General features: G+C 46.2%; 1 protein-coding gene across 1 annotated transcript; it reads left to right on the top strand.

The window, feature by feature from the left end:
• The first annotated feature begins 928 nt into the window (after positions 1-928).
• On the top strand, positions 929-12,330 carry LOC148473386 (protein GVQW3-like). Its single transcript, XM_088459663.1, has 3 exons — positions 929-961; positions 9,070-9,396; positions 12,307-12,330. The coding sequence occupies exons 1-3, from the start codon at positions 929-931 to the stop codon at positions 12,328-12,330; spliced, it is 384 nt and encodes a 127-aa protein (XP_088315789.1).
• Positions 12,331-13,010: the final 680 nt, after the last annotated feature.

The raw sequence follows: 13,010 nt of genomic DNA, 5'->3' as shown, positions 1-13,010 counted from the left end.
AGGTTACTAAAGGTTACCTTGCATTTCTCATCATTAAAATCAATGGTGGGAACCATTCATTGGCTGAGAGAGGCAGAGACTTGCCTTCTAAATACATGCCACGGCTTAGCTGACATTCAGGAAGTACCCTCCTTAGGGAATGGTACTTATGTCCGGGGGTCGGGACTTTGAATTTTTTATTTTAGGAAGACGTGGATGCCTATATGGAGAAGAGGATGTGCACAGGGATTGTAGGTGAGTATGTGTGAGTGTAATAAAGTTCTATTTTCATGGTGTGTGTATCTTGTGTTAATTTAAAAAGTACCTGCATGCTGGTACTTGTGGTTCTCCAATTACCTGCATGCGGGGAAGGCTTGCTGGGACCTCTAATTCCCCTGTAAAAGACAAAGGGCCTGATTCACTATGGATCACTATATTGCTAATGCGCAAGCCACACCAATATCAGCGGTGATATGCAAATGCATATGCATGTGTGTATATATATATATATATATATATATATAGTGTGTACATATATGTATATATACAGTATTGGAGAAACTGCGTCACTTATGGGTACTTAAATGCAAGAATTCAAACGACAAACAGTGTCATTGTCCAAAGTTTAAGTCCATCTGGACTTTTAGCAATGTTAATGTTCTTAATAAAAGTCCGGATGGACTGAAACGGTGAACACTGTTTGTCATTTGAAGTCTTACATGATAGTACTGTACCTGTGAGTGTCGCCATCTCGCCAATACTGTACTGATATTTGTATATTGAGGAAGGCACCAGAGCAGGATTTTGTAATTTTTGGTGGTGAGATGGTATTACTAGCAGATATATATAATATATATTGCAAAACCTGCATTTGCCCCTGCAATCCCACTGCCCGCCCGCCAAGATCCCCGTCCGTCACTGCTCCCCTGAAAGAGAAAAACCGCGTCGCATGGGGAGTAGGTCTCAGAACAACAATAACCAGGTAAGTGTGGGGACTGCCGGGGCTGGAGAGAAAGAAACACAGGGGGGCCCTGTCTATTTTGTCAGTCCCGGGCCCCACAATTTCTGATGGCAGCCCTGCCTGTGGCTCTCACCAATCCTATACACTCTGGGTACCCCCGTTTAGCCCTGCAGAATATGTTCTGCATTTTTAACTAGCCGTGGCAGGTGTTTTTTCCCGACATTAGAACAAGTGATGCAGAAGAGCACTTAGGTTATTTTTTTTTTCGTTTTTTTAAGTGGTCCCATCAAATTTGGGGTACATGAAAATGGGTACTAGCATAATTTTAAGTAAAAAATGCACCTGCCACTAATATCCTATTCTAGAAAACACCTACCGCATACTTACAGAATACCCCTGAACCTATTGGGCTATTTTTAAACACTGTTCCCCCAATTTTTTTTTTTAACCCAAAATGTAAATTTTTTGGGGGTGTCCCTATTTTTTTTTCACTTTTTTTTTACACAGTCAGTTTTTATTGGCTATTCCCAGGGGTGCAGGCTGTTTTTTTTAAGCCTGCACCCCTAAACCCCAAACTCATGTTTTTTCAAAGATTTTTCGAACCTGCGAAATTGAATATGGGGATAGTTGAAATAGGCGAAAATGACATCATCTGACTTTTTGCAGCTTAATTGAATACCCCCCTTAGTGGATACAGGGACATTAAGCCTCTGATGAAGCTGTAGCGCACAGAGAAATGTGTCAGAGGAACCCTGATACAGATCCTGGAGCAATCCTATACAAGAATACACTGGTTCATTTTACCAAGTGACTCTTTGCTAAGAGTCCTAATCGTACCTCACCTTCTAAAGACATAGGAATACAGGAACTTCCATAGCGAGACTGCACGGAGCTGCAGGCACCCCGGAAATTCACCTCTGGAAGAGTAAGAACGGTTGTTTTTTACCCTCTCTTTTTGAACCTAATTAACACTGAAGCTGCACACACACACACACACACACACACACACACACACACACACACACACAACGATTTAGTAAATGAACGATTTTAGTAAACGACATTCGTTCATTTTTTCAAGGGAAAAATGAACGAAAATTGTTTACTAAAATCGTTAATTTACTAAATGTAATGAACAATTTTTTTGAACTGCAAACGACTTTTGCACATTCCCGTACTGAGAATCGTTGAGTTGACCAGTCTGACTGAACTACAAACTACAAACGTGAACGCGCATGAATGATAATCGTTCATCGTTTTAACTCAGAAAGTGAACGATTTTTTCAATGATAGAACTATAAACGATATTGTTATCGATAATCGTTCAAAAAATCGTTGTGTGTATGCATCTTATGGAGCATACACACGGTCAGATGTGTCAGATGAACGATTGAATGATTTGAACTATGAACGATTTTTGACTGCATTAAAATGAATGGAATCGTCCAAATCTGACTGCAAACACACCAGATGTCAGATATCGTTATCTGACCATCGGGAACGCGCATTGTTCATCGTTCATCGTTCAGATATGTCGGATATGTCAGATTTTCCTTCAGATATGAACTATTCAACGATTTTTTAAATCGTTATCGTTCAGAACTGAAGAAAAATCTGACCGTGTGTATGCACCATTATCTGACCGTGTGTATGCACCATTATCTGACCGTGTGTATGCACCATTATCTGACCATGGGCCTGATTCAGACCCACTCGCGAGCGGCTGTCCGCTCGCAAGTGGGTCGATGTTATGGACTGAGCATGCGCACGACGGAGGGAGTTCCGTCGTGCGCATGCGCCAGACGCGACGAGTGAAGGAAAGTCCTTCGCTCGTTGTGTCCGATCAAAGGGGACGTGTTGTCAATGTTGATTGACAGCACGCCCCCTTTGGTGGGCATGCCGGGGGCGTGCCTCCCTGACGGGGGCGTTCCCACGGGAACGCCTCCCGTCAAAAGCCGGCCCACTGACATCACTAGTGATGTCAGTGGGAGTGATTTTGGCTCTGATAGAGCCAAAATCACTCCGGAGCTTGCGGTTGAAAACCTCAACCGCAGGCTCCGGCTCGCAATTTCGATGGTCGCGATGGTCACGACCATCGCGGCCATCACAATGCACGCTCGTATAGCCTGTGGGTGGTGACCCACAGCTATACGAGCGTCCAGGAGGACGCTCCATTTTCATGGAGCCCGGCCCTCATTCAGAGCGTGCGCTTTGCTCAGAGCGTACGGCTCTTAATGAGGGCCCTTGTGTGCACCATTATCTGACCGTGTGTGTGCACAATTATATGACCATGTGTGTGCTCCATTATCTGACCGTGTGTGTGCACCATTATCTGACCGTGTGTGTGCACCATTATCTGACCGTGTGTGTGCACCATTATCTGACCGTGTGTTTGTACCATTATCTGACCGTGTGTATGCACCATTATCTGACCGTGTGTGTATGCACCATTATCTGACTGTGTGTGTATGCACCATTATCTGACCGTGTGTGTGCACCATTATCTGACTGTGTGTGTGTGCACCATTATCTGACCGTGTGTGTGCACCATTATCTGACCGTGTGTGTGCACCATTATCTGACCGTGTGTGCACCATTATCTGACCGTGTGTGTGCACCATTATCTGACCGTGTGTGTGCACCATTATCTGACCGTGTGTGTGCTCCATTATCTGACCGTGTGTATGCACCATTATCTGACCGTGTGTATGCACTATTATCTGACCGTGTGTGTGTGCACCATTATCTGACCGTGTGTATGCACCATTATCTGACCGTGTGTATGCACCATTATCTGACCGTGTGTGTGCACCATTATCTGACTGTGTGTATGCTCCATTAAATAATAATATCCACCTACAGGTCAGGTCTAAAAGACAATTAACCAGTTTAGATTTGTGTATGATACACTATTGAATGAGACTAAGGACCTCATTCAAACCCGCTCGCAAGCGCTATGCGCTCGCAAGCGGGTCAATGGTGAGGGCCTGCGCACGCGCAGCGCTCACACTGCGCATTCGCAAACCCTGGAGCGAGTGACAAATGCACCCGCTCCGGGGCTCACTACAAAAGGGGCGGCTGTCAATGTTGATCGACAGCTCGCCACGTTTTGTAGGCAGGGTGTACAAACGGAGGCGTTCCTGAAGGAACGCCTGCCATTTGTAGGCGGCCCTACTGACATCACCAGTGATGTTAGTGGGGTGCTTCATGTTCTGTTAGAGCAGGAAGCAACCTGGGGCTTGCGGTAGACGAGACCCTACCGCAAGGGTGGTAACCCACAGCTTAGCGAGCGGCCAGGAGACCGCCTTTCAAATCAAAAGCGGCCGCCCTCATTCAGACGCATTTTGGGAGTGGCTCTGAATGAGGTCCTAAGTCCTCACCGTATTATATCACACTGAAGTTGAGAAGAAGGCGCAGTCCCTTGTTGTTTACTGTGTGCTTATTGTGTATAATGGGTTCTGTTAGTGCTGACAACTGTCCTATAGGGGAAAAGGCAGAATCTGTTTATTACATGTACAACTTGTGAGAATTCACAGCTCTTGCACACATGTAAAGATAAGTGTAGAAATGGAAATGATAAGAGAAGATACACCTTAGTTTTTATGGATGAACATTCCCGCATTATGGTAAGTGCACATCTGACTATGCTCAGTACGGGAACAGGGACTTGTGGCACCAAGGTAGGATTTCAGCATAATGAGCCCATGGTTAGATGTGCATTAAGCCATAGATACACATACACATAGATCACGCGTGTAAAGCAAGGCTGCGCATGCAAAGGTATATTTATAAGTACACTCACAGTCCAATCTCTGTGTCAGCTCTGCTATCACACATATATTAAACCTGGACACAAAGTCACTCAGCTGATTAAGAGACCAGGGAGAATTTCAGTGTAAAAAAATCTAATCAATAAGTGGATTTATAACTAGATCTGATTGATGTACGGATTATTATTGTGACTCTATAACCAGATATTTCAGTGCCTTGCTTTGGTGACTTTTTGGGATAGACACTTTTAGGCACAATATTTATTATTAACATTAGTTAATAATAAATGCAGTTATTAAAGGGTTTTCTCACTTGACATCTAATTAGCAATTTGCTGTTTGCAGATCAAAAGCTACAGAGCACCAGCGGTTTTATTCTCCGCATTAGTCTGGGGGATGACGCAATCAGATGAAGTCAGTGCTACGACACCATCTGGAAATAGTCATATTGAAGAAGCTCTGAGTCCCTTATTCTGTCAGCAATTCCCACTACAACCTGCAATTACAGTGTATATTAGATAAATTCATCTAGCAGCCAGGGGCTGGCTGGCAACTTTTAGCCTGGGGGGCAAATGCATGCAGGCGGCCCGGGCAGAGGAGTAGCGTGTGTCCCCGAAGAATATGCGTGCTACGGCGCCCCCCCTCCAGTGTTCCAGGGAGGAGGCGGGTCCATATGGGATTAATGTAAGGTAAAAATAAAGATTAGGGCAGCCCCCTGTCGTAGTGCCCATATGCAGTTCCCCCGTGTGCCGCAGGAGAGAACACCCTTATGCAGGCCTCCAGTAGTGCCCCCAGTAGTAGTCCCCCCTTGTAGTGCCCCCAGTAGTAGTAGTCCCCCCCTTTGTAGTGCCCCCAGTAGTAGTAGTCCCCCCATTTGCAGTGCCCCCAGTAGTAGTAGTCCCCCCCTTTGTAGTGCCCCCATTAGTAGTAGTCCCCCCTTGTAGTGCCCCCAGTAGTAGTAGTCCCCCCCTTGTAGTGTCCCCAGTAGTAGTAGTCCCCCCCCTTGTAGTGTCCCCAGTAGTAGTAGTCCCCAGTAGTAGTAGTCCCCCACCCCCCTTGTAGTGCCCCCAGTAGTAGTAGTCCCCAGTAGTAGTAGTCCCCTCCCCCTTGTAGTGCCCCCAGTAGTAGTAGTCCCCCCCTTGTAGTGCCCCCAGTAGTAGTAGTCCCCTTATAGTGCCCCCAGTAGTAGTAGTCCCCAGTAGTAGTAGTCCCCTCCCCCTTGTAGTGCCCCCAGTAGTAGTAGTCCCCCCCTTGTAGTGCCCCCAGTAGTAGTAGCCCCCTTATAGTGCCCCCAGTAGTAGCAGTCCCCAGTAGTAGTTGTCCCCTCCCCCTTGTAGTGCCCCCAGTAGTAGTAGTCCCCCCCTTGTAGTGCCCCCAGTAGTTGTAATCCCCCACCCCCCTTGTAATGCCCCCAGTAGTAGTAGTCCCCCCCTTTGTAGTGCCCCCAGTAGTAGTAGTCCCCCCATTTGCAGTGCCCCCAGTAGTAGTAGTCCCCCCCTTTGTAGTGCCCCCATTAGTAGTAGTCCCCCCCTTGTAGTGCCCCCAGTAGTAGTAGTCCCCCCCTTGTAGTGTCCCCAGTAGTAGTAGTCCCCCCCTTGTAGTGTCCCCAGTAGTAGGTGTCCCCAGTAGTAGTAGTCCCCCACCCCCCTTGTAGTGCTCCCAGTAGTAGTAGTCCCCAGTAGTAGTAGTCCCCTTATAGTGCCCCCAGTAGTAGTAGTCCCCAGTAGTAGTAGTCCCCTCCCCCTTGTAGTGCCCCCAGTAGTAGTAGTCCCCCCCTTGTAGTGCCCCCAGTAGTAGTAGTCCCCTTATAGTGCCCCCAGTAGTAGCAGTCCCCAGTAGTAGTAGTCCCCTCCCCCTTGTAGTGCCCCCAGTAGTAGTAGTCCCCCCCCTTGTAGTGCCCCCAGTAGTTGTAGTCCCCCACCCCCCTTGTAATGCCCCCAGTAGTAGTAGTCCCCCCTTTGTAGTGCCCCCAGTAGTGCTAGACCACCCCCCAGTAGACACACGTAATATAAAAAACAAAATAAAAAAACCCACTTACCTGAATCCCCACTCCCGCCGCCACCATCTGCTCCTCCGTCTGTCCTCCCGGCCGGGCCGCACTGCATTATGGGAGAGACATCATATGATGTCATGACGTCTCTCCCATTGCCCACTGCGGGAGCCGGAAGATGGAGCGGCTCCCGCAGTGGGCGCAGCAGCAGCAGCTAATGAGAGTCTGACAGACTCTCATTGGCTGCTGCTTACAACAAACACACAGCTGCCGGAGCCGGCGGCTGTGTGTTTGTCACTTGTGTAGCGCTGACCGAACTCTGTCCGGTCAGCGCTACACTTGCGGTGCAGACTGCACCGGCCCACGGCCCGCATGACGCTGCAGCCCGGGGGGCACATGGCACCCTGCCCCCCGGCCCAGCCCGCCACTGCTAGCAGCCATGCGTAACCCTGGGGTAAGGGTTAAAGTGAGGTATAAAGGACAAATTATAACTCTGAGAATGGGTTACTAAAAACTGATTCAGCAGCGGATGCAATTCTGCAATTTATGAAGATCGGGCGATTATTTGCCATTGCGCATGCATATAAGTCGTACTGTGCACGCATCACGATCGCTTTGCGATTACATACACACATAACAATCATTTGCAAAGTGAATGTCATGTGGTCAGCAATTGGGGGAGCTAACGGGTGTGTGGTTAGGTGAACGCAGGCGCGTCTGACCATTTAAACGGCTATCCATGGGCGTGTATAAATCTGCCATTGCGATTGCTTTTGCAGCATAATATCTCTCTGCGTGCAAGGAGAGCTGCATGGCCGCCCGATCTACATCAATGTTACCGATGTTTATACAGGAATGTGAGGTCGGACGCAGATGAGAAGGCAGCTGTGGGCGTCCCTATGCCCAGGTAAGCTTATCAACTATTCGCATTTTTACGCAGCTGCGTTCTGTACAATATCACAGCTGTGATCGCATTAGCGTCCTCTGCTCAATCAGGCCCTATACGCATATATAGTACTGTATGCGGAAACGAGAGTTATAACCTACATTAATCGTTATAACAGAAAAATGTATATCAAGTTCATGTATCATATGTGTTGACTGAATATAAAAACGACAGCTTTATAATTCATAATTGTACACTCTCCTGAGGTAAGATACAGTGACGTATCTATAATGGGCGCAGTGTGTGTGGGGCACATGGGCCCCCGTGTCCAGGGGGGCCCCGCACCGCACACACTGCACCCATATTATTTTAGACTTACCTGTCCGTGGTCCCACGTCGGGTGTCTGCGCTGCTCAGAACACCGGAAAATGGCCACTGCGGCCATATTTCCGGTGTTCTGCGCATGCACAGTAGACTCCGGGCACATTCTAGTGCCCGGAGTCTACTAAGGCTCCGGTGGCTGGCTAACCGCGTCAGTCGGCTGCCAGCCACCGGGAAGAGAGGAGAGGGCCCCGCACTGGGAGTGCACACGGGCCCCCTCCTCTCTTAAGACCCCCCTGGTAAGATATATTTGGTCATTTATTTATCCAAATATAATATAATTCAGGTATTTACACCAAAATGCCATTTATGAGGTAAACGTTAAATATACTGTAGGGATAAATGTGATGTAAATGTAAGTCAATGTATTGTTGATAAATGGAAACATATGTACCTTGTGCTTGACAGCAGGGCCGGCAACAGAAATCTTGGGGCCCGGTACACTGATATCTCTGGGGCCCCCCTCAACCCCACTCCAGAGGGTGGAAAAAAAATACACACACACATATACAGTACGTACCTCTTAACTGTCCGAATTTCAGCAGGACAGTCCCATTTTAGAGGCACTGTCCTTCTGTCCCACCCACAGGCCGCAATGTCACGCAGGCAGGGGGAAGTTGGGGAGCACACGCTAACACCGCTGCTCTGCATAGCTGAGCAGCGGTGAACGGATGACACGCAGATGCGCACATCATCCATACATACAGGGCTGGCTCTTGAAGAGGCTGGGGAGCTGTACAGTAGCTCCAGGGTTGCTGGGCAAGCCCCCAGCATGGCGAAAACAGGGCATGGCTCACATTTCCAGCGAGGTCACGCACTTTGCCGGTAGGCCACACCCCCTAATTTTGAACGCGCACTTGTGGCGCCAGATGTCACTCTACCTGATTTTTAGAAGTTGGGAGGATATATATATATGTAAATATATACGAGTTATGTCTATAAGATAATGAGACTGTGATTCCAGCTAGTAAACAAAACAGTCAGAACCGGTTCAACCTGCGTACGTAGTAACCTTGGACTTGTCTGAACCTGCAGGACAAGAAGCAACTCTATGACGTTCAGCTGATTGTAAGTCGCCATTTCATTTGGTTGTTTTCTGTAGAGTCCTGAACAAATGCTAAGTTTAAAAGTTGAACAACGCGTCAATTTGACATTTTTTGTAAAATTGCACAAAACACCAACAGAATGTTTTCAAATGCTTATTACGGCCTATGGGAATGAGTTTGAGTGGCTCAAAAGATTCAGCGAGCGACGTGAGAATGTCGAAGATGATGAACGCCCTGGACGACCTTGCACTTTAAGTACCGAAGAAAATGTGGAAAAAATCGGTCAGATTGTTGGAAAAGACCGCCGACTCAGTGCTGAATCTGTGAACATTGACAAAGACACCGCATGGAAAATTTTGCGTGAGGATCTTAACATGACGAAAGTTTGTGCAAAGATGGTCCCAAGGGTTCTCATACCAGAGCAAAAGGAACGTCACAAGGAATGTTGTGTTGACATTCTGCAGCAACTTGACGCAGATCCAAACCTGTTTCATAAAGTAATCACTTGTGATGAGACCTGGATCTTCCAGTATGATCCTGAAACCAAAAGACAGACAATGCACTGGAAAGCACCGTCATCACCAAGAATGAAAGAAGCTCGTCACAGCAAGTCAAAATTCAAAGCAAGGCTCATTGTTTTTTTCTATATCAAGGGTGTAAATTTGCAAGAATGGGTTCCAGAAGGCACAACAGTAACCAGCATTATTATAAGGAAGTTGTGAAAAAGCTGAGAGAGAGTCAGAAAGAAACGGCCGCAACTGTGGAAAAATGATTTCATTCTTCACCAGGACAATGCGCCCGCTCACACAGCACCTTCTGTGACCGACAATCACATTACTACACTTCAACATCCTCCATATTCGCCCGATTTAGCACCTTGCGACTTTTATCTTTTCCCAAAAGTTAAATCAGTGCTTAAAGGGGCACATTCTGAATCAGTTGATGATGTAAAGAAGAAAACGGCAGATATGTTGAAACAAGTAACAGAAATTGATTTGCTCCATCCATGGCGTCCACCAGTGCAAAACAGCGACTACAGCGATGTATTAGTGCAAATGGGGAGTATATTGAAGGGGACAAACATTAAATTTGTAATACCAATAAATAAAGATGAGTTATTTAATCAGTCTCGTTATTTAATAGACATACCTCGTATATATAATATATATATATATATATATATATATGATAAATAATCCCAAATAAATATGCTGTGTTGTTGCTGCTGCTACTTCCAAGTATAAACTATATAGACTAGAGATGCATATAAGCAGAGTGGTTGTTAATCTGTATAAGCAGGTGTGTGTGTGTGTGTGTGTGTGTGTGTGTGTGTATTGTGATGTTGTGGGGTAATTAGCTCGGTAGATTAGGGTCAGTGGTGCAGTGATTAGGTGCAGAATTAGAGGCCACACATTGCGTTCTAGTAAAAATAAATAAACCAGTAAACAGAAATAAAATAATAAACGACCTAGCCCTTTCTTAGGACACTAGCTCACTTCTTGAACCCTCTCTACAGAAGCAGCTAATCTGCATGAAAGTCTCTCACAGTCTCTGAGATTTGTGGTCCTTCCTGCCACATGCAGGACTGGACACTGGCCTCCTGGCTTGGTATAGCTTCCTTAGCTTGTTGGCTGCCGCCTCTCTCACAAGGACAGTGTCAGAGGTATAGGGATCTCCCTGCCTCCTTGCAGGTATGATCCTGACCACCTGGTCTGCTTTACTCACACTGCAGCCCCACCTGGACTGTCTGACTGTGTCCACCAGCAGCCTCACCTGGGCTCTGGTCCTATGGCAGCCATTAAACATCTTCCCACAATGCTTTTGTACTCTGTGTGGGCGGATCTCTCCTGCCACACACAGAATCTTCTGCTCACCAGCACCATCTCTGGTGATACTGCCACAGTATATATATACATCATACATACATATACACATACTTCCAATGCAATATTAAAGTAAAAATAAACTTACTTGCAACAGCACAGTCTGTTCAGTCACTCTGACTCCTGGGTGGGACTGCCATCCAAGTAGGGTGTCTGTAGAAGGAGAGGTGGTGCCTTTGGTATCTGTGCTATAATTGTTTGCACCCGGGGGGCGGCGGTTACTTCCTGCTCCCTGGCTGCAGTGCTCATCTTAGCTCAGCCGTCCTCCTGAGCCGCGGTGGCAGGGAAGAGCCGATGTAGAGATCAGATGACGTGAACCAATTAATGACATCATTATTTTAAGCGGTGAGTCTCATAGAAGCAGAGGAGCCCCACCAAATTGAGCGTTAAGTGCATGTCTGAGTTTAAGGAATCTATAGAAGTATTCCCCAGGGACTAGTTTAAACTCATCTTGAAGTTTTTGAAATGATTTCAGATACCCTTCTCGGTATAATTGCCCAATATATGTCACACCCTACTTTCCCCACACCTCCCCAACTTATAACTCAGAGATCTCAGTAAGCGCCTTTGCAAAAACTAACAGAGTATCTGGGTCTAATCCCCCCCCCCTAGAACCTGTGATGCCAATCTCCAAATCATTACAGCTTGTTTAAACAGGGGGATTCTGACCATGACCAAACTATCACTAAGAAGTAGTTGAACTGGAGACAAACCCATGCCACTCCCAGCCATAATAGAATTAGGCATTAAATCTGCCTGTAATTCTTGGAACCATTCCCACAATTGTGCCAGTAGCGTGACATAATAATATGATTTAAATGAGGGCAGTGCCAGACCACCTGAATCTCTATGTCTAGTCAGTGTATCAGTTTTGATTCGAACTCCTCCGCTAGACCAAATAAAGGAGGAAAGCAGGCCATCAATCTGCTTAAATATTCGCTTCGGGATATATATTGGGGAATGGTGTAGAACATACAATAGTTTCAGTTACAGAACCATTTTAACTGTGTTAACCCGGCCTGTTATAGTGAGTGGTAATTTGCTCCAAACAGAGATTTGAGGTTTAATAAACTCCAGCTGGGGGATGATATTAAGGGGTAAATATTGCAAGGGATCTTTGGAAATCCAAATCCCAAGGTATATGAAAGAGTTTACCCATCGCAATGAGAATTGTAAAAGTGGATCAGTGGGGCCAGGATCTACCAATGGAAGTACGTAGGATTTATCCCAATTTATTTGTAAACCGGAGTATCTATCGAATGTGTCTTTAATCCTTAAAACATGCGGCATGGAAACTGTATATTTTGAGGTAAACAATAAAATGTCATCTGCGTATAACGCAATCTTGTCCACCTCATTTCCCATGGTAAGTCCTAGTATATTTGAGCATGCTCTGATTTTACACGCCAGTGGTTCAATGGCAAGGGCGAATAAGATAGGTGAGAGGGGACAGCCTTGCCTGGTACCCCGGAACAGTGGAAACTGGGAGGAGACAAATCCATTTACCGCAACTCTTGCCACTGGAGCTGAGTACAATAATTTACCCATTTCATATATCTCAGACCAATCCCAAATCTATCCAATGTTTGCTACAAATATTCCCACTCCACTGAATCAAATGCCTTAGCGGCGTCAAGAGACACAATGACAGATGTTAAGTCATCATCACGGGGCATTTGTAAGTGGGTAAACAGGTGTCTGAGACTAATGGCAGTTGACTTGCCTGGCATAATGCCCGTTTGATCTGGGTGAACCAGTTGTATTGTAACTTGGTTAATTCTGGTAGTTAGAATTTTTGCAATTATCTTTACATCAGTGGGTAATAGCGATATGGGCCTGTACGAGTCGGTTCTTGAGGCATCTTTACCAGGCTTGGGTAGAACAATTATTAAAGCCTCTGACATAGAACCCGGAAGCTTGTTATATTCCTATATATTTGATTGAAAAGATTAAGCAGGCAAAGCAAATAAAAGGTTTTATGTTTCTTATACAGCTTGAGGGGGATCTCTCCACCCCTGGGGCCTTTCTGTTGGGAAACTCAATCTCCTCTATGGTTATGGGGGAGTCTAAGAAGTCACGGTCTTCTTGATAAATCGTGGGAGAGATATATCAGC

The sequence above is a fragment of the Taudactylus pleione genome, unplaced genomic scaffold (assembly GCF_031769625.1).
Source record: "Taudactylus pleione unplaced genomic scaffold, aTauple2 ptg000925l, whole genome shotgun sequence".
NCBI lineage: Eukaryota > Metazoa > Chordata > Amphibia > Anura > Myobatrachidae > Taudactylus > Taudactylus pleione.
The sequence above is the reverse complement of the archived record's forward strand: the minus strand, read 5'-3'. Positions and strand labels throughout refer to the sequence as shown.